General features: G+C 40.1%; 2 protein-coding genes across 3 annotated transcripts in view; both read left to right on the forward strand.

Moving 5' to 3' along the window:
• Window positions 1-339: 339 nt before the first annotated feature.
• The window catches only part of MBTPS2 (membrane bound transcription factor peptidase, site 2), a 73,285-nt gene continuing 47,378 nt past the window's right edge, over window positions 340-26,246 (forward strand). Inside the window, exons 1-5 of one of the 2 annotated variants that reach the window (XM_003953943.5) lie at window positions 340-593; window positions 3,959-4,107; window positions 5,925-6,144; window positions 12,267-12,370; window positions 14,135-14,262. In XM_003953943.5, coding sequence (XP_003953992.3) covers window positions 519-593; window positions 3,959-4,107; window positions 5,925-6,144; window positions 12,267-12,370; window positions 14,135-14,262 — 676 coding nt within the window. In that variant the 5' untranslated portion in view covers window positions 340-518. The remainder of the gene's footprint in view (window positions 594-3,958; window positions 4,108-5,924; window positions 6,145-12,266; window positions 12,371-14,134; window positions 14,263-26,246) is intronic. The other variant, XM_063804219.1, reaches the window with a different exon arrangement.
• On the forward strand, window positions 14,269-23,627 carry YY2 (YY2 transcription factor). The gene has a single exon (XM_054677030.2). It carries the CDS (start codon window positions 17,291-17,293, stop codon window positions 18,407-18,409), a length of 1,119 nt encoding a protein of 372 aa, XP_054533005.1. The 5' UTR covers window positions 14,269-17,290; the 3' UTR covers window positions 18,410-23,627.

The following is a 26,246-nucleotide window of genomic DNA, read 5'->3' on the forward strand; positions in this document are numbered from 1 at the left end:
CAAAACTCACAGAAATGGACAATTGAGCTCTGTATGTATGATTTCATTACATGTAAATTTACACTTCAGTAAAAAGGATAAACATAATTAAATCTGGATATCTATGACAGGGTCGGGGAGGGAGCGATGATTACTTCAGACGACCCCAAATCCTCATGGGTTAAAAGAAACAGCAAACCCCTGACCAGAACTGGTGAGAATGGAGAGTAGACAGCAGGGAGGGCCAAAGCCTAAGAAATCGCTACAAGACTAGATGCCGAGTTCGAACTACTGCCTGGACGGCAGCGCCCGAGCGCCCGCAAAAATAAGCCCCCGCGCCATTTCCGGTACTAGCAAATCCTCCTGTATGTCCCCACTGGAAGAGTCCGGTGGGAAACCGTGCCACCGCAAGGAAGGAACCGGCGGTAGCTTGGTTCCTGAGCGGATGCTGGGGCTGTAAGGCGCGCGCGGTCAGCTGTTGGCGGTGCAGGGAGGAGGACGCCGGGGCTCGCCTTCCCTCCTCTGCCGCCGCTGCCGCCATGATTCCGGTGTCGCTGGTGGTGGTGGTGGTGGGTGGCTGGACTGTCGTCTACCTGACCGACTTGGTGCTGAAGGTGAGGGCCTTGGGCCTAAGGTCCAAGCCCGCGGTGCCCATGGCCGGAGCGCAAGGCCTTCTTTTCTCTTCCCCTGCCTGGCGCCTCCCGGGCTGGACGGTGCCCACGTGCAACAGTCCGCGTGGTGGATCGGCCCGGTGGAGTAAATAAAACATTGCCGGCCGCGGGAGGGGTGTGGCGGCCTGCGCGGCTGCCACTGTCGCAGTACGGGGCAGTGCAGGCCCTTCAGCCTTCGGGTCCTGCCCGGGAGGCGCCAGTGGTGGGATCGGGAGGGCCGGGGCCCTGCCAGACCCAGCAGCTGCAGTGCAGCAGGGAGGAAAAGAAAACGTCTGCTTAGTAAAGACAGTGCTTTCCCTTATTGTTTTTAAGGTCAAAACGCTCTAGAGACTCAGATATTGGAATGAATCTAAATCAAGTCGTGATTGAAATCAGTAGTCTCAAATTTTTAAATGCATATGATCATCTGGTTTGCGGTCAAAATGCAGATTCCGATTCAGCAGGTCTGCGGCAAGGCCTAAAATTCTGCATTTCTAACCAGTTCCCAAGTGCTACTGATGCTGCCAGATCACAGAGTGTACTTCAAAGTAGCACACTCAAATAGCAAGGATTTACATAACCAGTTTCTAACTACTTGAATTCTGATTTACACCCTGCACCCCACTTCTTCACACTAACCAGATACCCTAGGTGCACGGTCCATTTTCCAGTTATTTGAGAAGGGTAGCGAAAAATCAAGAAGAGTCGTCTGACCACATGCTTCAGGCAAGCTTTTGGAATTGAGTACTGGGGGGTAGGGGATGGGGAAGAGTAACTATATATGTGGAATAAGATCATATAAATTCTCAAGTGTTTAATAAAAATTCCAGTTATGAATAGCAAAATCTTCATGTTATGAATACCATTTAAAATAGAAAACCATAGTATTGCATGTTTTAGCTTTAACAATAAAATGAAATGAGACTTTTCCTTCTATCATTTAAACTTGTAAAGTGCAGGAGGTTATATAGCGTAGTCCTTAGATCCAGGGCTGGGCTTCTAGCCAATGTGACCTTGGGAAAATTGCTATCTGTGCCTTGGTTTCTCATCTTTAAATAGAGATAATAGTAAGGATCTCCTAAGATTATAGAGAGAATTACATTAGTGTATCCACATAAAGTCTCGCTCCTCAACTTGAGGTTCAAGGACCAGTAGCACTTGCATCATTTCGGAGCTTGTTAGAAATGCAGAATCCCAGGCCTCACCCCTGACCTAGGGAATCCGAATCTGCATCTTAGCAAGATCCCAGGTGACTCCTCTGCACCTGTTTGTGTTTGAAAAGCACTGATGTGGCCGGTCACAGTGGCTCACACCTGTAATCCCAGCACTTTGGGGGAGGCTGAGGTGGGAGGATTGCCTGAGTCCCGGAGTTTGAGACCAGCCTGGGCAATATAGTGAGACTTTATCTCTACAAAAAATTTAAAAGTTAGCCAACCATGGTGGTGCATGCCTGTAGTCCCAGCTACTCTGGAGGCTGAGGTAGGAGGATCTCTTGAGTCTGAGAGTCAGAGGTTACAATGAAACAAGATCGTGCCACTGCACTTTGGCCTGGGTGACAGAGCAAGACCCTGTCTCAAAAGAAAAAGCACTGATTTAAAGTACTTGGCATAGTGGTTAACATGTCATAAGCAATACAGGCCACAATGATTTTGTTGTTTGAAAAAGCCACATGAGCCAGGCATGGTGGTGCAGCCTGTAGTCCCAGCTACTTGGGAGGAAGAGGCGGGAGGATCGCTTGAGGCCAGGAGTTCCAGGCCAGCCTGAGCAACATAGTAAGACACACACACAAAGCCACATGATTTCTTCATGTTGCATATGTGAAAAAAAATCTAAAATAAAAAGAACTTTTACAGTCCCTAGTCACAAGTGTGTGAGGTGACCAAGATGTCACTGGTTTCAGTAACAACCCCTAGCTCCTTAAGAATGCACCAACCTCTGAGCAAAAGACCTAACGCCTACTCAGAGTATCTGCCTGGGAAATGGAGAGACCTCAACTTTTAGGAGCCTGCACCTTTAGTTTCTCTGCCTCCAGCTTGGTCTGCTGATCCACCCTGGGCTTTTCTAGGATTTCTGCATAGACATCTGTTGGAGAAGTTGTGTCACTCCTTTTCCAAGTCTTGGAAAACAAGTACACTTAAAATTTAACTACCTGAAGACTGAGAGCAGATAATACTACAGATCCAAAGCAAACAGCTACCTATATTCAGACTATGGTCATTTTTTAAGACTATGATAGGGCTAAGATTTCCTTCTTGGACAGATAAGTTTCTCACATGGGTGGGCATGAATATGACAATACTTACTGTACTTACTGTAACTGTGTCAGGTATATAACACAGCCTTATGTCATCCAAAATCCTATATTAGTCAAGGACTTCAAACTTCCCTAAAGGTAAAACTCTTGTTGGGGCTGTGTATAAGCCCCTATCCCCACAACCCCAGAGAATTTAAGGGACATTATTGAGCCCAAGACGGCTTTAGATAAGTTTTTTACTTTTTACATGATCGAGGTTGGCCTAACTTCTTAAAGTTGTTGCTCAGAAGAAGAAAGCAAACACTGATCGCAACTGTCCCTTCTCTTGGATTGGTAGGGTTTTTTTTTTTTTTAATTATAACACAAGGCTTCTGGACCAGTGCTGTCCAATATGGCAGCTATTAGCCACATGTGGTTATTGAGCCTTTAATCAGAGCTAGTCCAAACTGAGATGTGCTGTAAGTATAAAGTTGATGTTGAAATTCAACGAATTAATACCCCCCCAAAAGTAAAGTATCTCACCAATAGTGTATGTTGATTACATGTTGAAATATCTTCGATATTTTGGGGCATAAGTATATGAAAATTAATATTTAAAATTTGGCTGTTAGAAAATTTAAAGTTATATATGTGGCTTACATTTGTGGCTCACATTATATTTCTATTGGACAACACTGTTCTAAGCAGGGGTCAGCAAACTTTTTGTAAAGTGCTTGGTAGTAAGTATTTTAGGCTTTTTGGGCCACACAGGGTCTCTGTCGCATATTTTTGGTTTTTATTGTCTTTTTATAATCCCTTAAAAATGTGAAAACTATTCTTAGCTCACAAGTTGTGTGAAAACAGTCTGTAGTTCGGATTTGGCCTGTGGCCCATAGTTTACCAGACCCTAATCTCAGTAGACCGGTTAGGTCTGTGACCTTTAATATTCTGAAGAATAAACATAAAGCTTTAAGATTATAAACATTTGGGAAGTCAGCATCTTAATTTCCTCTAGAAAATACTTTGTGTTATTTTCTTACACATTATAAATTGTTCTTCAAAATTGAGTGATGTAGAACTTTTCTTTCTCTCTTAGTCATCTGTCTATTTTAAACATTCTTATGAAGACTGGCTGGAAAACAACGGATTGAGCATCTCCCCTTTCCACATAAGATGGCAAACTGCTGTTTTCAATCGTGCCTTTTACAGTTGGGGACGGCGGAAAGCAAGGATGCTTTACCAATGGTATTCTTCATCTTCTTTTGTTTGGTTTAGGTTAATCATTAAGTGATCACGACAGACAGCTTGTTAAATTAACTATTTCCATTACTTTGCAGTTTTCTGAGTTTTAAAATATTGACAATATTAAAACTTTCTGGTTTTATATAACCTTATGGGATTGTATCATTGTGGCTTGCATACATTAAAAATCAAGGCATTTATGGCAATTTATAGTTAGGGGCTTTACAATGATCTCTGGGACACCCAAGATACAGGCAGGTTCTGTAGATGAGAGAATGGGAGGGTCAGGGGTGGCATGGTCTAGATTTCTTTTTGTTAAAAATTTAGCCCCAAATGGATTAGAGCTAAGTAAACAATCAGATCATCAGAGTTAGCAGAAAATGCAATAGCAGATCAAAGCATACAAAGTGGAAAGAAGGATATAATAAAGATAAGAACAGAAATCAGTGAAATAGAAAATATACAATAGAGAAAATCAGCAAAGCCAAAAGTTGGTTCTTTGAAAATATTAATTGGGCCGGGCGCAGTGGTTCACACCTGTAATCCCAGCACTTTGGGAGGCTGAGGCAGGTGGATTGCTTGAGGCCAGGAGTTCGAGACCAGCCTGGCCAACATGGTGAAACCCTGTCTCTACTAAAAATACAAAAATTAGCCGGGCATGGTGGCGCACGTGGTCCCAGCTACTCGGGAGGCTAAGGCACGAGAATCCTTGAACTTGGGAGGCAGAGGTTGCAGAGAGCCAAGATCACACCACTGCACTGCAGCCTGTGTGACACAGCAAGACCCTATCTCAAATAAATAAATAGAAAATATTAATTGATAAACCCCTACCATGACTGATGAAGAAAAAAGAAACATAAGTAATTAAAAATGAGAATTGAGGCCAGGCACAGTGGCCCATGCCTGTAATCCCAGCACTTTAGGAGGCCGAGATGGGCGGATTGCTTCAGCCCAGGAGTTCGAAACCAGCCTGGGTAACATGGCGAAACCCCATCTCTACAAAAAATATAAAACTTAGCCAGGCGTGGTGGTATGGGTCTGTGGTCCCAGCTACTTGGGAGGCTGAGTTGGGAGGATCACCTGAGCTCTGGGAGGTGAAGGCTGCAGTGAGCTGTGACCGTGCCACTGCACTCCAACTTGGGTGACAGAGTGGGACCCTGTCTCAAAAACAAAAATTGGAATTGAAAAGAGGACATTACTACAGATTCTATAGGCATTAAAAACATAGTAAGACTATTAAGAAAATTCTATGCCTATAAATTTGACAGTTTTAGTGAAATAAACAAGTTCCTTGAAAAGCACAACTTACCAAAGTTAGAAAACATGGCAGATTATCTCCACTATACAATGGTAGCTTTTAATAATTAAAACAATAGAAAAAAGAAACTATTATTAAATTATACCATGTTAATATTTAAGCTCATTTTATCACAAAGTAAAGCTGAAATACGATGCAGACACTAGAAGAGGTAGATGAAAAAGGATGGATGTCTATAACGTCAAAAGGGCTTTCATAACGATATAAGGACAAGATCAAAACAATGTTATGTAAATGAGCAAGTGCATGAGAGGAAACAAACTTTTTTATTGGGAATGACATTCAGATTCTTTAGTTATCAGAGAACTATAAATTATAAAACTGCTTAAACTAGTGCTCATGCTGCAGTCAAATATTTGAAGTTCATGTAGGAAAAAGAAGCAGAGTTACTGAAATTTTTTAGATTATTTTAAAGCTATGAAATGTGGCTGCTTAGTGAATTTGCTAGTCCATGAATTGAGAGAAATTGTAAATTAACATGATTTTTTTTCCCTTTTGACAGGTTCAATTTTGGAATGGTGTTTGGCGTAATTGCCATGTTTAGCTCATTTTTTCTCCTTGGAAAAACGCTGATGCAGACTTTGGCACAAATGATGGCTGACTCTCCCTCTTCTTATTCTTCCTCCTCTTCTTCCTCTTCCTCCTCTTCTTCCTCTTCCTCTTCTTCATCTTCTTCCTCTTCCTCCTCCTCGCTTCACAATGAACAGGTGTTACAAGTTGTGGTAAGTATCGTCTTTTTGCTTTAAATAACTATCGAAATAGAGATGCAAGATACCACTTCTGATCTAGTGTAACTCCTATCCATAATATAAATATGAAAATAAATTAAAAGTCTCATAATTTTCAAATTACCTGCTTACACAAAAAAATTAATAAGAATACAGCAAGGAATTGTTGAAATATTTGGTAGTAGTTGTAATATTAATGGTAAAAGAGAACAAATGAACCATCATTAAGACTGTCAGCAATTAAACAGATACGTGACTGTCTTTTTAAGATATTAAATGATTGTTATTTTCAAAGAATAAGCATGCTGATTTAAGATCTCTATAATGTATAAGTAAATTGCATTCTAATTATATGCAAAGTGTTTCCCTTTCCTTTTCATGGCCTTCAGAGCCTAACCAATAATATCCTTTTAATTAAAGATATAAGACCTTTCTGAATGGTCACTGTGATTTCTTAATGTGAAGAATAATGTGCTGAGTTGTACTCCTTTAAAACTCATGTGTAGACCTATACCTTATCATTTTATGTCTCCAAAGTTTGGAAGGGGGCTTTACATTGGCTCACTTTTATTTCACATTTTTACATTTATAGTTCCCATTTCCATGAGTCATGGATGTTGTTTTTAATCATGTTCTTATTAATGGAGTAGACTAAGGATTAGTAACAGATTGGGTTTTTTTTTTCTTGTCTCTTTGTGTCCTCTACTAGGCTGGGTCACTGGGAAGATTTAGAAGTCATTTGTAGAGAACAATAATCTCTCCTATGGCCATAGCTCTTTCTTAGAGATTAAAAAGATTTAGCAGGTGAGGCCTCAGAAGAAATTATTTATTTCTTCAGCAAACATTCCCTGCCTTACAGATGAGAAAATCAAGGCACAGACACGTTAAGTCACTTGCCTGTGGTCACAGCTCATAACTAGTAGATCCATCATCACTGATCTTACAGCCTATAGACATTATGCTCTATTATTATTTTATTATCATTATTATTATTATTTGAGACGGAGTTTTGCTCTTGCTGCCCAGGCTGGAGTGCAATGGCGCGATCTCAGCTCACCACAACCTCCGCCTCCCGGGTTCGAGCGATTCTCCTGCCTCAGCCTCCTGAGTAGCTGGGATTACAGGCATGCACCACCACGCCTGGCTAATTTTGTACTTTTAGTAGAGACGGGGTTTCTCCATGTTGATCAGGCTGGTCTTGAACTTCCGACCTCAGATGATCCACCCGCCTTGGCCTCCCAAAGGGCTGGGATTATAGGCATGAGCCACTGCGCTCGGCCTATGCTCTACTTTTAAGAGAGACAAATAATTCTTCAAGGAACTATAAGTAATTTTACTTACAGTTTTATACCTCTAGGTATATGGTGGGAGGATAGGTGGGACTGGAGGCAAGAGAACAGGATAGTGCAGGATATAAGGTGGGAGATACAGGTAGGGTCTAGGTTATGAAGTTTATATTTTACCTGTAGGTAGCAAGTCTGTACAAAATGGACCAAAGTCATTAGAGTGAAGATGTGGAGATCATTTAAGAGCAGTAATTTATTTTAGAAGTGATAAAGATATAAAATTAGTGGCAAGGAGAATGAAGGGGATGGATTCAAGTAAGCTTTTGGAGTAGAATTCTCAGACATTGGTGATTAATTAAATGTGAGGCTGGAGGGAGAAGGAAAAGTTTAGGATGACTCTCAGGTTACACAATTGGTTCTTGTTCAACAAGAAAGAGGGTAAGAGAGAAAGAAGCCAGTTGGAGAAAATATGATCACTGGCTTATCTGCCTGCTAGAATTAGAATGGCAAAACGTTGTTTAGAGAAGAAATTATTTCTTCTCTTTGCCACTCAGTTTATTCATAGTACTCACAAAAATGTCAGCTCTATTAGGAGATCCGTGCTTTGGAACCATTAAGAAGTCAGCTGCCCTCTGGAGCCCACCATGCATATTCATGTATAAGTTTAAGAATGTTATGAATCCTGACTTTGACATGAGCTCTTGTAGCTTAAGTAACATACTTTCTGTTTACTCTATAATTCCTGACAGCCTTGTTCAGTATTAATTCTCCAAACCATGGCACTCTGTGTTGTTGAAAGTATTCTGTATTCAGTATTCTGGTACATCTGATACCCTGTGTGAATCATGGCAGAAACAGATGGGCAATCGTGTACTGTTGCCAGCAAATAAGACCTACCATCTGTTGGTATTATCACACATTCAAATTCTTACTTTATCTCACTCACTAGTACATGCAGAAAATAATAAAGAGAAGGAAGAAATATCCTATTGGACCAAGCTTACTGATTTATTTGAAATAAAGGTAAGGTAAGCAGGATATTTTGTGATATAGAGGGTATGTATGCCAGTCTTAAGTATGTAAATTTAGAGAGGGGTCAGAGAAAAGTATAATACTGGAAAGATGTCTGACAACTTAGGAATGGAGCAGGTATATAAAAAGGGACATAGAAGTTCTTGAGAAAAGTTGCTCAATAGGGTCCAAGTAAAGAGAATTTCAGATAATGAACATTATAAACATATCCATTTCCTTTGACTCTTTACCTCCACATCTGGGACTCTAGCTTAAGGAAACACTTTCAAATATAGAAAAAATAGTATTCATTAAGCTCTTTAGCCTAACATTACTTATTATTATGAAGAATTAAAAGCAACCAAAATATCTAATTGAGGAATGGTTAAATTATTGGATTGTCATTCAATTAGATATTATGCACACATTAAAAATGATTATAACTAGTTTCGGCCGGGCTCAGTGGCTCACGCCTGTAGTCCCAGCACTTTGGGAGGCCGAGGTGGGTGGATCACCTGAGGTCAGGAGTTCGAGACCAGCCTGGGCAACATGGTGAAACCCCGTCCCTACTAAAAATACAAAATTAGCCGGGTGTAGTGGCGTGTGCCTGTAGTCCCAGCTATTTGGGAGGCTGAGGCAGGAGAACTGCCTGAACCTGGGAGGCGGAGGTTGTAGTGAGCCAAGATCACACCATTGCACTCCAGCCTGGGCAACAAGAGTGAAATCCCAGCACTTTGGGAGGCCAAGGTGGGCGGATCACGAGGTCAGGAGATCGAGACCATCCTGGCTAACATGGTGAAACCCTGTCTTTACTAAAAATACAAAATAAATAAATAAATAAATAAAAATTAGCCGGGCGTGGTGGCGGACGCATGTAGTCCCAGCTACTGTGGAGGCTGAAGCAGGAGAATGAGATGAACCCGGGAGGCGGAGCTTGCAGTGAGCCGAGATCGCGCCACTGCACTCCAGCCTGGGCGACACAGCGAGACTCGTCTCAAAAAAATATATAAATAAAATAAAATAAAACAACAACAACAACAAAAATGATTATAACTAGTTTCTTAACTAGAGAAAGGACACTTGGAATTAATGGAATTTAGAAAATGATTCAAGCAGCATTGTTTGAATCTTCAGTTACTAAAGGAAGCTTTTTAGATGAGATTTCTGTGTCCATAAAAATAAATTCCAGTTGAATTAAAATTAAAACTTGAAACCATAAAAGGCCTTGAAAGAAAAGACCCATGTTATCATTTTTATGAGCACAGAATGAGGAAGACATAGAGCGAATAGTAGAAACCATGAATATTTTTTATGTAACAGTAACACCTTTATTTTTTTATTTTTTAAATACTTTATTAGAGCAGTTTTAGATTCACAGCAAAATTAAGAAGGTACGGAGATTTCCTCCCTTACAATGATGAACCGACGTGAATATGTCATTACCACCCATAGTTTACATTAGGGTTCACTCTTGGTGTTGTAGGAAACCATGAATACTAATAGATTTGACTACCTAAATTTTATATATCAAAAACTAAAAGTAAAATTAAAAGGCAAACAAACTGTGGAATACATTTATGTCATGTATTACAAAGGACCAATGCTGATACTTGAAGTGATCTTACGGATCAGTAAGAAAAAGTTGAATACTTTAGGAGAAAACAAGTCAGGTTATCAGTAGGCAACTCGCAGAAGGACCAAAAAATGGTCAAAAGTACGGGGAAAGTTCAGCTTTACAAATGGTCAAAGAAATGTAAATCACATTGCAGATTTGAATAAAACGAGCTTGCCCAAGGTTATGGAAGGGTCTGCTTTTAGAGTATAATTTGATGACATGTATCAAAATCTTTTAAATTTTGTGTAATAATAGCATTTACTACCCTCTCTGTGAGGCATAACATTAAACATTGGACAAAGGTTAGCTCATTTAATCCTTAAAATTACCCTTTTGTGCAAATGTGGTTATTTCCATTTTAATGATGAGAAAATAGGAATGTTGGAGGAATAATGCCAACTTTCCCAAGGTCATTTAGCTAGTTAAGAGATAGAGACAGGACCGGCCGGGCGCAGTGGCTCACGCTTGTAATCCCAGCACTTTGGGAGGCGGAGGAAGGCGGATCACGAGGTCAGGAGATTGAGACCACAGTGAAACCCCGTCTCTACTAAAAATACAAAAAAAAAAAAAAAATTAGCCGGGCATGGTGGCGGGCGCCTGTAGTCCCAGCTACTCGGAGAGGCTGAAGCAGGAGAACGGCGTGAACCCAGGAGGCGGAGCTTGCAGTGAGCCGAGATCGCGCCATTGCACTCCAGCCTGGGCGACAGAGCGAGACTCCGTCTCAAAAAAAAAAAAAAAAAAAAAAGAGACAGGACCTCAAACCCATAACATGTCTCAAGAGCCCAATCCCTTAGCAAGTATGCTCATCTAAGAATTTCTTCCTCCAAAATATTTAGGTGTGTGTGTCCAAATATCTTTATCACATTATAAGAGCAGAAACTTAATTAAATGCCCAACAGTTTATTCCATAGAACACAGTGTAGCTATTAAAAATCATATTGAAATAGAAAATACTCATGGGAAGATGTCTGTGATACTGTTAAGTGAAGGGGCAAATTTCAAAACCAGATTTATAATAAAAGTATAGTTTTTAAAATTATGTGTACAGGAAAAGACTAGAAGGACATACATCAGAATGGTTCACAATGGTTTTGTATGTGTATGTATGTTTGGGGAGCAGAATTTTAGGCTTCTGTTTTGCTTTGAATTTTCCAGTTTTCTTGCTTTAAACATATTTTTTATAATTAATATAATTTTAAAAGAAAGCAGAAATTTCCTCCAGAAGGATACCTTTTAGTCCCAACTCCTGTACTGTAAGAAATAGATTCTCAGTATGTAAATGGTATTCCTGAGCCTGGTGTGTCCCACTTAGCCTAATTTATTGTCTCTCTTTAACAGATGACATAACTTGGGAGTGATTACTTATCTTACGAGAATATATCTTTGCTATCTAAAAAAATTTGCTGTGCAGCTCTTATCTTCCCTTGTGTATGCAATAATATATACCTGCACATTTTAGGAGCACATGATTGTAAGACAACTCCTGCTTCATATGTTTGTAACATGTCTGTAGGTTCCAAATGCCTTAATTTCGACATTAAATTTCAATTTTAATGTATTTGTGTATCTCTTCCACACTATTTTTCTGACCAACATAGTAGACCAACTAATGGAATAGAAGGGTATGGTGCTCCCACACTGATCGGGATCCCTATTAGACCAGCTTTCATTACCAACTCACCTATAACTTGAGGATATTAAAATGAAACTCGCTGATTAATAATATGGAGTTCCTATATTAATCAACACAAGTACTTGGAACCTTGCAATAACAATTCAGCGGAAGGTCTAGGAATTTTAACAAGGATTCCCAAATCAGGCATCCAGCCCTTGAGGTTGGGTCAGCTGCTGCCTGCTTCACTGTCATCCTGCATTCCTTGGCACTTTGCTGGGCTCCCTCATTCTTTCCCAAGGTGAAGACTCCAGGAAGCTAACATTTCAACTGTTTAACCTGGTGTTTCTCATTCTCTTTAGACTGGTGGTGTGCTTGTTCCAGAGAAACTGGCTAGTTCGAAAAATGAAATAGTGTTTTTGCTTTTTATTATGATAGAAATGGAGAAGTGAACCATTGTCATATTACTTTTAGTTTGCAGAACATTCAGCTTGAAGGTTTAATACAGAATGAACATCATGTATCTTAGTGCCCAAGTGGGACTCCCCTGCACCCCCACTGATAATTGCTGCCATATTGTGTCTATGAACAGGTTCCTGGTATAAATTTACCCGTCAATCAACTGACCTATTTCTTCACGGCAGTTCTCATTAGTGGTGTTGTACATGAAATTGGACATGGGATAGCAGCTATTAGGTAATGATATTTACCTTTTTCTTTGTACTACATGCAAAAAAAAGCTTTTCATTTAGGACGATTTATTACTAAAATCTGCTATATTTGATACTTCACTATTTTTCTTTCTGTGGCTATTGCCTAGTGCATAGCCATCATTTGTTACTTTGAGGAAGCTTCTTTTTTTATAGAGAAGATTAGTATGTTGATGAATATGCTCCGTTAACCATGGGCATATCTGTAATCAGGGTCTTTCTATCCTTTGCCTTTTCCAGTGTGGTTATCCTCATGATGCCTCAAAGTTTTTTACCAAGTCCTAAAAGCCAATCTTTCTATTCATCGAGTCAGAATGATAACCACTGTACTCAAAACCCACTCACCTTAGAACTTGATTTGACTTATCAGCTGAAATAATTTCCTGCTTCTGCTTATGTCCTCTGCTGGCTAGAGCAAGAAAACTGAAAGCACTGGGTTTAACAAATATCATAGTCTATCTAGAAACCCAAGTGGAAGATAAGAAGACACCTGGGACTAGCTTTGAGTATCACTCCCTGTTCTTGGTCTTGGCTTCCCAAATGTATCATTGTAACTATACCTAAGCATTTAGAAGCCTATAACACATATAAAATCATGATGGGGAGAGGGCCACGTCATAACTCCCCTGCTACCTCCACTGATAATTACGGCCATAATTAGCAAGCATGCTAATAGGAATGTGTTTTATCCTTTCGGTGTGTGGACCAGAGAAAAGGTTAAAAACCTCTGTTTTGGCAGAGAAGATGTAATCACTTCTTATTACTTTCCAGTTGTTTATGAACAAGAGTCTATTTATTGGCAATAAATCCTCATCTTGACAGAGCATATACTGTTACACAGATGTGCACAATAGTGGCTTAAAGTGGTGGCTGCTGGGTTTTTTTTTTCTTTTAAAATCACCTTCAGTGCTTTGCAGCCTTTAGGATTTTACCTATAGACACATCGTTAATAACAGCTTAACAATTTACAATATGTTTGTGAAAATAACTTGGGTAATTTTTTTTTAAGTCCCAACTGCCAAGAAAAAAAATGAACTGTACGGTTGTCTTATATATTTAGTATTAAGCAACAGCACAATATATTTAGGTGATACTTTTTTCTAGGGGGGCTGTTTGGTTTTATGAGACTTAAATATTAATTTTTGGAAAATGAACTGATAAAAAATGGTTCTGTTTTTTTTTTTTAATATGGAGATCAAAACCTGCTGAAAAAACTGGTTCTCTTAAGGACAATCTGAGCATTATGCATGTTTAAACATACTTATTTAACGTTAGCTTGATAGGAATACACCTAGATAAATCTCCACCATTATTTATAATTGCCAAGACAAATACAAGTTATTAGGTAATTTACTTGAATTATATCGTCTCCTATGTTCTTCTCTGAAAATAGTTCAGAGTAAACCATAAAAACGTTTTTCATTTAGTTTCTCATAAAAGCCACTTCTGTATATATGTGACTAACTTCAATTATTTGCTCAACATATTGGTTTCTAAAAATTTTGAAGTTATGTCTATTTCAGTATGCCCTATTTTGCAAAATTCAATTTCACAGATAACCAAATCTGTACATTATTATAAAATTAAGATTATATATAGTATAGATATAATTTTTTTGGCTGTTCAGAGAGACTTTCTGTTTTTTAAGCAAGAATTCAAATTACAGTGAAAAGTTTTAAGATTATGTACACTATTAATTTGATAAATATAATAGTATTAGTAAACTCCTTTTTCTTATGTGATTTCTTAGGGAACAAGTTCGATTTAATGGCTTTGGGATTTTTCTCTTCATTATTTATCCTGGAGCATTTGTTGATCTGTTCACCACTCATTTGCAACTTATATCGCCAGTCCAGCAGCTAAGGATATTTTGTGCAGGTAACAGACTTAATTTTGTTTTAATATTCATCTGTGGTTTTGGTTTTGATTTTCTATGGTTAGTGCTTTTTGGAAAATATATCACAAATGACAATATCTTATCTTTTGGTTAATAACTTCAGTTTATAAGACCCCTGCAAAAGTAGAGGAGTAAAATAATTTACATTCCAGTTGCTTCCTTAAAACCAACTAAAAACAACATAATTTTAAAAAATTTAAAAACAGAGGAAAACTTTGTTTTGTCCACAACATGAAATCACAAACTATGAAGAATGTCAACTCAGCTGAAATAGAATGAAATTTGCATCAAATCAAGGGAGAATATGAAGAATTGACTAAGAGATAAATCAAAAGTATCCAGGAATGGAAAAAAAGGGTTATGAAAGGATGAGTAGTGAACTCTAGCACTGTCAGAGTTCAATCAGAGAAACAGAATCCCTTGGAGATGGAACCACAGTTCCAGCTGAGTGAAACTGACATACGACAAATCCATCACAACCCTGCATCACTTTTAATGGAATAACTGAGGCTAAGCAAGTGTGGAGTTAGAATTCTCAAACTAACAACGACAACAACAACAAAAAAATCTTGAAGGTGGGAAAAACAAAAACAGGAAATATAAATACTAATTTCCTCAACTTCATAGTGGAGAGGACATCTGCCTGAACCTGATAAATCAAGAAATAGAGGCTTGAGTATATCACTTAAGATTATAAATGTAAATACTACAAGATCTAAAAACACACATAAACTTTTCAAGTTATCACAGTGAAAGCATGAAACACAGACCAAAGAAAACAGACCCTATATCAAAAGATAAACCATGGTAATGAATTTAAGACCAAAACACATTTATTTTGTCAATAAACATAAATGAAATAAGCTCACCTACTGAAAGAAAGATGCCATTAGTTTGTATTTAAAACATGTCCCAAATATGTGATGTACAAAATAAATCTGTCTAAATAATTACTCAAAAATATTGAAAGTAAAATGATGAGCAGAACATAACATGCAAATGGGAACAGAAAATAAGACCAAAAGCATTATATTAGACATTGGGGGCCATTTAACAATAATAAGGAATATAAGCCACAATGAAAATATAACAGTTGTGAATCTTACTGTATCAAGTAACAAACCATCAAAGCAAAACAAAAATGGGAAAAGTATAAGAAGAAACAGGTAATAAAAAGACTCACGCTTTAATACATGGCAGATAAGTATAAAAAAGTTAGGCTAAGGTAAAAACAGGTATGTCAAACTCTATACCGTGAACACAGAAGACAGTATTTTTTCAAGTGCCCATGGGACTTAAAGTCACAGTAAATTCCCAAGAGAAGACTAGCAAACTAAGTAAAAACTACCTGAAATTTAGAAATTTATCTTAATCACACCTTGGATCAATTTAATTCAAACCTGTGATTTCAGTAGATCTAAAAATTATGATGATGAAATCATTTTACTGAGATAATGTTTAAAGTTTTGCTAAAAGAAAAATGCACTGCCTTAGGCAGTTATGCAAATACAAATGGAAATAGATTAGTTGAGTATTAAACTTAAGTGAGAAAAGAACTGTAAAATAATTAAGAAATGATGACGTAATTAGTAAGGATATAGGCAGAAAATAATAAATTAGAAAAAACAAAACTAGATCTGCTAAATCCAAGAGCTCTTAAAAAAAAAATCAAAGGTCGAACAATGAGAAAAAGCATCTAAAGACAATTAGCAATCAGATTGGGGAATGACAATTGATAACAGAGAAAATAAAAACAATTATAAGTGTTGTTTGCTCATCTCCACAAAAAAAATTTCAAAACCCTGTATAAATATAAGAAAATAAAAATAGCTGAAATTAACCCAAGAGGCAATCAAAAAAATCTAAATAGGCAAATAATTACAATGGGAGAAATTAAGAAAGTTGATAAGGAACGCCCTTTCTTTTTCTTTTGAGATGGAGTCTCGCTGTGTTGCCCAGGCTGTAGTGCAGCGGCATGATCTAGGCTCACTGCAACCTCTGCCTCCCAGGTTGAAGCGATTCTCCTGCCTCAGCCTCCCGAGTAGCTAGGATTACAGGCATGAGCCACCACGCCCAGCTAATTTTTGTATTTTTAGTAGAGAAGGGGTTTCGCCATGTGGGCTAGGCTGGTCTCAAACTCCTGACCTCAAGTGACCCTCCTGCCTCGGCCTCCCAAAGTGCTGGGATTACAGGTGTGGGATTGCTGTGCCCGGCCCAGCTACTCTGGAGGCTGAAGCAGGAGAATCACTCGAACCCAGGAGGCGGAGGTTGCAGCGAGCCGAGATCGCGCGCCACTGCACTCCAGCCTGGGCGACGGAGCGAGACTCCGTCTCAAAAAAACAAAAAATCCTTAGTAAAAGTAGGAATAGCTGCATACATCATAATAGCACAACACTTCGCATTCCTATTAAAGGACAAGACAAATTCTACTATCAACTATTACTGATATTAAATGTCGTATTAGTGCAATTAAATAAGAGAAAAAAGCATAAAAGGAGTAGGCTTTTTTGGCAGATACTGTTATATGGGATGGACAGGAGGGGAAGACATGAAAATCAACTAAAATGAAATACATAAAAAATCAGTAAAGAGCCTGCTTACGAAAGTGGAAAAACAACAGCTGGGCGGGGTCGCAGGGTGGCGAACGTGAACACGTGGGCATGTGCGTGTGTACGTGGGCACGTGCACGTGCTTTTGGGGCCGACAGACGCGCCAGTTGCCTAGGCGCATGCGTCTGGCTATCCCAGAAGCACCTGCGCCTTCCGGCTCGTGCTTACCTCAGGCTCGCGCCTTTCTCGGCAGTTCGCGCCTTTCTCGGCAGCTCGCGCCTTCCTCGGCAGCTCGCGCCTTCCTCGGCAGCTCGCCCCTTCCTCGGCAGCTCGCCCCTTCCTCGGCAGCTCGCCCCTTCCTCGGCAGCTCGCCCCTTCCTCTGCAGCTCCCACCTCACTCCCCTCAGCGTTCTTTCTCCCACGGTCTTCCCGTTGCTGCTAACCTAACTAACTCTCAGCCATGGCCTCCAACGAAGATTTCTCCATCACACAAGACCTGGAGATCCCGTCAGATATTGTGGAGCTCCACGACATCAATGTGGAGCCCCTTCCTATGGAGGACATTCCGATGGAAAGCGTCCAGTACGAGGATGTGGATGGCAATTGGATCTACGGTGGCCACAGCCATCCGCCTCTGATGGTGTTGCAGCCGCTCTTCACGAACACGGGCTATGGCGACCACGACCAGGAAATGCTTATGTTGCAGACACAAGAAGAAGTGGTGGGCTATTGCGACTCAGACAACCAGCTAGGCAACGACTTGGAGGACCAGTTGGCCCTCCCGGATAGCATTGAAGACGAGCACTTCCAGATGACCCTGGCCTCTCTGTCGGCCTCGGCGGCATCAACATCAACATCAACCCAGAGCCGCAGCAAAAAGCCCAGCAAAAAGCCCAGCGGCAAGAGTGCCACCAGCACTGAGGCCAACCCGGCAGGCAGCAGCTCCAGCGAGGGCACGAGGAAGTGGGAGCAGAAGCAAATGCAGGTCAAAACGCTGGAGGGTGAGTTTTCCGTGACTATGTGGTCCCCTAACGATAACAATGACCAAGGGGCAGTGGGTGAAGGCCAGGCTGAAAACCCACCTGATTATTCCGAGTACTTGAAAGGGAAGAAACTTCCTCCTGGGGGGTTACCAGGCGTCGATCTCTCAGATCCTAAACAGCTGGCAGAATTTACTAAAGTGAAGCCCAAAAGGTCCAAAGGAGAACCTCCCAAAACAGTCGCTTGCTCTTATAGCGGCTGCGAAAAGATGTTCCGGGATTACGCCGCCATGAGAAAACATCTCCACATCCACGGGCCCAGAGTCCACGTATGCACAGAATGTGGCAAAGCTTTTCTTGAGAGCTCAAAGCTGAGACGACACCAGCTGGTCCACACCGGCGAGAAGCCCTTTCAGTGCACATTCGAAGGCTGCGGGAAACGCTTTTCCCTTGATTTCAATTTGCGCACACACTTGCGCATCCACACCGGCGATAAGCCCTTCGTGTGCCCCTTCGATGTTTGCAACAGGAAGTTCGCTCAGTCAACCAACCTGAAAACCCACATATTAACGCATGTGAAGACCAAAAACAACCCGTGAAAAGGAGAAGAGCCCTCTCAGACTTGGGAATTATCTTCCAGGACTGCGGTAGGGAATAAATATGCCTCTCAAAGCTTTGTATGTTGTTTCTAAGAGTTTTAAAAAAAATGAATCCTGCACATTTAAGGTTCGTGTTTTGTTAGAGTAGTAAAAATAGAATTTAAACGTTTTTAGAAAGGTAAACCTTGACATAAGATAATAGTGCTAAGATGCCATAGCTTGTTCTGTAACTATTTTTGTAAAGTTTGGTCCCAACAGGAGAAAAATTCGTAGACTTCACATCAAGAGACGGTTCTTACAAACTGTTTAAAATGGGACTTTTCACATTCTTAGAAATAGGAAGTTCATTTATTGTTTACAATGTTTTTTAAAAACTTGTTAAAAATTCAAAATGTTCATGTTTATGCTTTTAGGAATATGCTTAATAAGTCTATGTATGGTTTTTCTGGAGGTCGATAACTTTGGGAAAGATTTACTTTAAAAGAGTGAACAATTATATGCATACGTGAAGTATTTTCCTGCTTAAAAAAGTTATATAGGTGTTATTTGTTTTAATCTTGGTTGTATTCTTGGATGTTAACACATCTTGCATTTTAGCTGTATTAGGTCATGTAGTATTGATATTAGGTGATTTAATAGTACTAGTTTAAACCTATTTTAGTCATTTTATTTTCCCCAAAATACTACCAGATGCTGTTGTTTAGTGTAATTTCTTTGCCTGTTCAGTTAAAGTAGTGCTTACTTGTAGAATATATTGTGTATATGCTGACTTTAACACTTAAGTACAGCCTGTGTAATAGAGAAAGCAAAATAAAACACCTCTTCTAAAGAAGGAAAAAAGTAGTTTGCCTATATCAGTACAGAAGTTAGAACTAAAGAAAAAGGGGAGGGTGCTACTGGCATCTGGTGAGTGGAGGGAGATCAGAAATGCCACTAAACATCCTACAATGCACAGACAGCCCCACGAAACACATAATTATTTGGCTAAAATGCCAATAGTGTCAGGTGCAGGGGCTCACGCCTGTAATGTCAACACTTTGGGAGGCCGAGGTGGGTGGATCGCTTGAGCTCAGGAATTGAACATCAGCCTGGGCAACATGGCATAACTCGGTCTCTACCAAAAATAAAAAAATTAGCTGAGTGTGGGGCGCACACCTGTGGTCCTAGCTACTCAGGAGGCTGAGATGGGAGGATCACTAGAGCTGGGGAAGTCGAGGCTGCAGTGAGCCATGATCAAGCCACTGCCCTCCAGCCTAGGTGACAGAGTAAGACCTTGTCTCAAAAAAAAAAAGAAAGAAAGAAAGAAAGAAAAAGGGGCAGGGGGGCTGGGCACGGGGCTCCTGCCTGTAATCCCAGCACTGTGAGAGGCTGAGGCCGGTGGATCACTTAAGGTCAGGAGTTCCAAGACCAGCCTGTCCAACATGGTGAAACCACCCCCTGGCTACTTAAAAATACAAAAATTAGCCATAGACTTCGTAGACTTCACATCAAGAGACAGTTCTTACAAACTGTGTTTAAAATGAGACTTTTCACATTCTTAGGAAGTTCATTTATTGTTTACAATTTTTTTTTAAATTGTAAAAAAATTCAAAATGTTCATGTTTATACTTTTAGGAATATGCTTAATAAGTCTATGTATGGTTTTTCTGGAGGTTGATAACTTTGGGAAAGATTTACTTTAAAAGAGTGAACAATTATATGCGTACGTGAAGTATTTTCCTGCTTAAAAAAGTTATATAGGTGTTATTTGTTTTAATCTTGGTTGTATTATTAGATGTTAACACATCTTGCATTTTAGCTGTATTAGGTCATGTAGTATTGATATTAGGTGATTTAATAGTACTAGTTTAAACCTATTTTAGTCATTTTATTTTCCCCAAAATACTACCAGATGCTGTTGTTTAGTGTAATTTCTTTGCCTGTTCAGTTAAAGTAGTGCTTGCTTGTAGAATATATTGTGTATATGTTGACTTTAACACTTAAGAAGTACATCCTGTGTAATAGAAAAAGCAAAATAAAACACCTCTTCTGAAGAAAGAAAAAAGTAGTTTGCCTATATCAATACAGAAGCTAGAACTAAAGAAAAAGGGGAGGGTGCTACTGGCATCTGGTGGGTGGAGGGAGATCAGAAATGCCACTAAACATCCTACAGTGCACAGACAGCCCCACGAAACACATAATTATTTGGCCAAAATGCCAATAGTGCCAGGTGCAGGGGCTCATGCCTGTAATCTCAACACTTTGGGAGGCCAAGGTGGGTGGATCGTTTGAGCTCAGGAGTTGGACATCAGCCTGGGCAACATGGCAAAACCCGGTCTCTACCAAAAATAAAAAAATTAGCTGAGTGTGGGGCGCACACCTGTGGTCCTAGCTACTCAGGAGGCTGAGATGGGAGGATCACTGGAGCTGGGGAAGTCGAGGCTGTGGTGAGCCGTGATCGAGCCACTGCCCTCCAGCCTGGGGTGACAGAGTAAGACCTTGTGTCAAAAAAAAAAAAAAAAAGAGAGAAAGGGGCAGGGGGGCTGGGCGCAGGGCTCCTGCCTGTAATCCCAGCACTGTGAGAGGCTGAGGTGGGTGGATCACTTAAGGTCAGGAGTTCAAGACCAGCCTGTCCAACATGGTGAAACCATCCCCCGGCTACTTAAAAATACAAAAATTAGCTGGGGTTGCTGGCACAGCACCTGTAATTCCAGCTACTTGGGAGGCTGAGGCAGGAGAATCGCTTGAACCCAAGAGGTGGAGGTTGCAGTGAGCTGAGAGAATGCCACTGCACTCCAGCCTGGGTAACAGAGTGAGACTCCGTCTCACAAAAAATAAAGTAAATGCCAATAGTGTCCCTGTTAAGAAACCCTGCTATAGAAAAAGTAAAAGTTTATAAGAAAGATTCCAGAGGTTTGCAGTACTTATAAACAAATCATTAATGGGCAAGAGGTTGTTTAGATGAAAGAAATGTGAGTGCTCCACCACCCTCATTGCCGCTTAACCAGCATGGGTAAATCCAGAATCAGAGGGGTGATCTGGTACTAGCTACATGCCTGACGAGATAAGAGACTACACAAATAGTCAAGGAATCAGTGCTGCTGAGTGTCCCGGCTTTTACTCATTTGTTCATGTCTTGTTTCTGTGACTAGCAACTGGGCTGGGGTTGGGGGGAATTCACAGTGGTATCCTAAATTAGTTTCCCCAGAGTAAATTACTGTGCATCAAAGGATTAGGTTTTTTAAATTTTGTTTTAATTTTGTTAAGGAAGCTATGAAAGCAGTACAAGAAAACACAAGTGAATATGTTTTATAATCTTGAGGTGGAAAAGGCTTAGTACAAGGAACTATTTGATCACACAAAAATTTAAAGTATCTATACAGGCAAAACGACAAACCACATCAAACAACAAACTGGAAAGATAAAATTATAATACCTGTTACAAAGGACCAAATTCCTCCCTATATAGATTATAAATAATAGCATATACAAATTAGTAAATTATTAAGACAACTCAATCAAAAAATGGCAATGGATAGAAATAAGTAGCTCTTAAGAAAATGGGCTTTAATTTTTCACCCAGAAGACTGGCAAAGAGTAAAATTATGATAGCATCCAGTGTCATTCAGAGAGTGGAAAAATGTCCATTATGAGAGTATAAATTAATTCAACAATGCAAACTCATTGGAGGTCAGCTTTAATGTTCATATTTTTTGACCCAACATTTCCATTTCTAGGTAATTTTTCGTACCCTTGCAGATGCATACTTAACTGGACGCCTAACATTATAAGCAAAGCTGTGTATTGCAGTATTATATGAAAAGGTTAAAACACCCTAAGTGATTAATAGTAGGATACCTTATAAATAAGTTGATATGTTAATAAAAATGGATTACTCTGTAGCAGATATAATGAGATTGATATGTATGAACAGATATGGGAAAATGTCAAAAATATATAAATTTAAAAGCAAATAGGGTGTGTTGGCTCACACCTGTAATCCCAAATTTTAGGATGCTGAGGTGGGAGGATCACTTCAGGAGTTCAAGGCTGCCATGAGCTGTGATCACAGCACTGCACTCCAACCTGGGCAATAGAGCGAGACTGTCTCTTTAAAAAAAACAAACAAAAAAAAACCACGAAAAAGCAAAATATAGTATAATAATTTGATACCATTGGTATTTTTAAATGATGTATCTGTATATAATAGAAAAGATCATTTACCTGCTAAGTCCTAGACCATACTTTGTCTGGCTATTTGTGGAATTTAGTAATTTACAACACTTTAAAAATTTTAAAAGGAACATTTTACAATGTGAATTCATTACTTGGAACATGTGTTAGCTAGGTATTTGGCTGCTCTAATAACTAAAAATAAGTGGCATAAACTTTCAAAACATTCCAAATATAAGTAGTTCAGTGTTGATCGGATAACTCTGTAATTTGGGTACACAGGTTCTGTCTTGTTAGCTCTGCTATTCCCAACATGCAGCTTCTGTGTCGTGGACCTAAATTCAGCTCCATCATAGCTACATTACAGCCCACAGTACAGGGTTGTCTCCATCACATCCTGGTGCTAGTAGTGCCCATACCCCGCCCCATAAGGAAAACTGCAATAGGAAAAGGGAAGACTAGGTATGGGGGAAGGGGTTATCTAGTGGCGTGTTAAGTGAATGTTTAACATCTGGCTCTGCAGAGCTAAGGTAGGGAGCTCTGATGGTATTCATTTGCTGGTTTCTGTGGTGTAAATACTTGCACCGTGGTCAGTTTCAAGCTGCAAACCTGCACTTCCTGAAGGAGGAATTAGGAAGAAGTGCACACAATTAGCTCTGGCAAGCTGGTAGGAGCAGGCTTCAGAGAACCACTGGGTTCATATAACCATATCTGCCATAGGATAGGATATAAGATGCTAAGGGGAAAAAAAGAGTTTAAAAAATATAGGCCTGGTGCGGTGGCTCACGTGAGCCTGTAATCCCAGCATTTTGGGAGGTCGAGGCGGGCGGATCACGAGGTCAGGAGATGGAGACCATCCTGGCTAACACGGTGAAACCACCCGTCTCTACTAAAAACATAAAAAAATTAGCCGGGCGTGGTGGGGGGCGCCTGTAGTCCCAGCTACTCTGGAGGCTGAGGCGGGAGAATGGCTTGAACCCGGGAGGCGGAGCTTGCAGTGAGCCGAGATTGCGCCACTGCACTCCAGCCTGGGCGACAGAACGAGACTCCGTCTCAAAAAACAAAAAAACATATATATATAAAAAACACACATATATATAAACATATATATAAACATATATATAAACATATATACACATATATAAATATATATAAATATATAAACATATATATGTATATAAAACCGACTGGGCGCGGTGGCTCACGCCTGTAATCCCAGCACTTTGGGAGGCGGAGGTGGGAGGATGGCTTGAGCTCAGGAGTTCAAGACCAGCCTGAGCAAAATGGTGAAACCCCTGTCTCTAGAAAAAAAAACACACACACTAAAAAACTAGCCGAGCATGCTGGCACGCGCCTGTAGTCCCAGCTACTTAGGACACTGAGTCAGGAGTGTTGCTTGAGCCCAGGAGGCGGAGGTTTCAGTGAGCCGAGATCACGCCATTGCACTCCAGCCTGGGCGACAGTGAGACTGTCTCAAAAAAAAAAAAAAAAAAAAAAATTAAATTTAAAAAAAAATTAAAAACTATAAAACTGTCTTGAAAAAGTTATTAGAAAACTTGCTGCTTTGTACTCTTGAGTAAATTATTAAAATTATTACACATGTATACTCATATACATGCTGATGTGGGCAGAGAAAATCTGGAGTAATGGAAAATGATAACAGTATGTTTACTGTGAGTCATGGGGCTGGTGGTTGAGAAATGGTATTTGGGAAAGATGACTTTTTATTACTTCTATATTGTTTGGAATTTTTATAGTCAGTGTGTATTTTTTAGTAATTTTTTAAAAGCCAATTGAACATTTTTAAATTAATTTCATATTAGGGTTAAAATGTACTGAGACTTCTTTTTCCTTAAAATTGACACCTAATGTCCAAAACTAAGACTAAAGAAGGTTATATATATCCCCACCAATAATTGGGTCCACGCACCTCTTTCAGAGCTTATTAAATGGTATAGAACTAACTAGTCCCGCTATCCCAAACATCACCTAGCCCATTAACTTCTCATTCCCAGTTGTGAGTTGTCAGCCTAGTAGACAGCTGAACAGCTTTGCCCTGCCGTCTTTCCCAGGCAAGGGGGCAAGGTTAGGGGTGGGGAGGAGATGCTTATCTTGCCCTGAATTCAAGACAGGACAAATTCAAAGATCTGGAATTGTCTCTAAGAAGAAGAGTTTAGTATCCCTGCTAAATGTTTGCTGAGCTGTGAGCTCACCGTGGTGTAGCCATCAAAGTGGAAGACAACGTGGGAAACCTGTGTGTTCCTCAAAGTTTAGGGATGTACATAAATTATGTATTTAGAGGGAGAGAGAAATACATGTGTACCCTCTGCCTACTTTATTGGTTTTAAATTTAGGAATATAATTTCATTGCTTCTAAAATGTCTTCCCACTTCCATGTAAAAAGTCCAGGGTGTCATTTAAATCTAGTTTTTTGTTTCGTTTTGTTTTTTGTTTGTTTGTTTGTTTGAGACGGAGTTTTGCTCTTGTTGCCCAGGCTGGAGTGCAATGGCACGATCTTGGCTCACTGCAACCTCCGCCTCCTGAGTTCAAGTGGTTCTCCTGCCTCAGCCTCCGAAGTAGCTGGGATTGCAGGCACCTGCCACCACACCCAGCTAATTTTTTATGTTTTTTTAGAGACGGGGTTTCACCACGTTGGCCAGGCTGGTCTCGAACTCCTGACCACAGGTGATCCACCCGCCTCAGCCTCCCAATAAATCTAGTTTTATAATGCTACTTTTAAAGAGTTGCATATATAGGCCAGGTGTGGTGACTCACGCCTTTAATCCCAACACTTTGGGAGGCTGAGGTGGGCAGGTTACTTGAGCTCAGAGGTTTGAGACCAGCCTGGGCAACATGGCAAGATTCCGTCTCTACTAAAAATACAAAAAATTAGCTGAGCATGGTGGTGCATGCCTGTGGTCCCAGCTACTCAGGAGGCTGAGGTGGGAGGACGGCTTGAGCCTGGGGGGCAGAGGTTGCAGTGAGCGGAGATTGCACCCCTGCACTCCAGCTGGATGACAGAGTGAGAACTCTGTTTCAAAAGCAAAATAAGTTGTATATGTAATAGGTTTTTTTCTTTTTTTCTTTCTTTTTTTTTTTTTTTTTCTGAGACAGGATATCACCCTGTCACCGAGGCTGAAGGGCAGTGGTACAATCACCGCTCACTGCAGCCTCGACCTCCTGGGTTCAAGTGATCATCCCACTTCTCAGTCTCCCAAGTCGCTGGCACCACAGGTGTGCACCACCACACCCAGCTAATTTTTGTATTTTTTGTAGAGAGGCGGGTCTTGCCATGTTGCCCAGGCTGGTCTCAAACTCCTGGGTTCAAGAGATGCAACCACCTCGGCCTCCCAAAGTGCTGGGATTACAGGCATGAGCTAGAGCTACCACACGGGGCTATTTCTTTAAAAAAAAAAATGAAATATATACTGATTTTGAAAAGAAAAAGCCACTAAACATCTGTCTGAAATTTGGTGGGGAAAAAAGAGAGATGAGATGAGATACTTCCTGAGCACACTGTAAATGAAGATGTTTAAATTTTGAATTATGGTGTATAGAATTTTTAGAAGAGGGATTAAACAATACCTGCTATCTGGTTCCAAGTGAAGAGTAGATTGCTTTAAAAAAATTCTCTATGCTTTGTTGCTAAAAATTCCTTTATAAATAGTGGAAGTAAAATTTGACC

Source organism: Pan troglodytes, chromosome X, assembly GCF_028858775.2.
Source record: "Pan troglodytes isolate AG18354 chromosome X, NHGRI_mPanTro3-v2.0_pri, whole genome shotgun sequence".
NCBI lineage: Eukaryota > Metazoa > Chordata > Mammalia > Primates > Hominidae > Pan > Pan troglodytes.

Bases quoted from the DNA above. Each gene is read 5' to 3' on its own strand.
- YY2 (XM_054677030.2), top strand. From the start codon at position 17,291: ATGGCCTCCAACGAAGATTTCTCCATCACACAAGACCTGGAGATCCCG.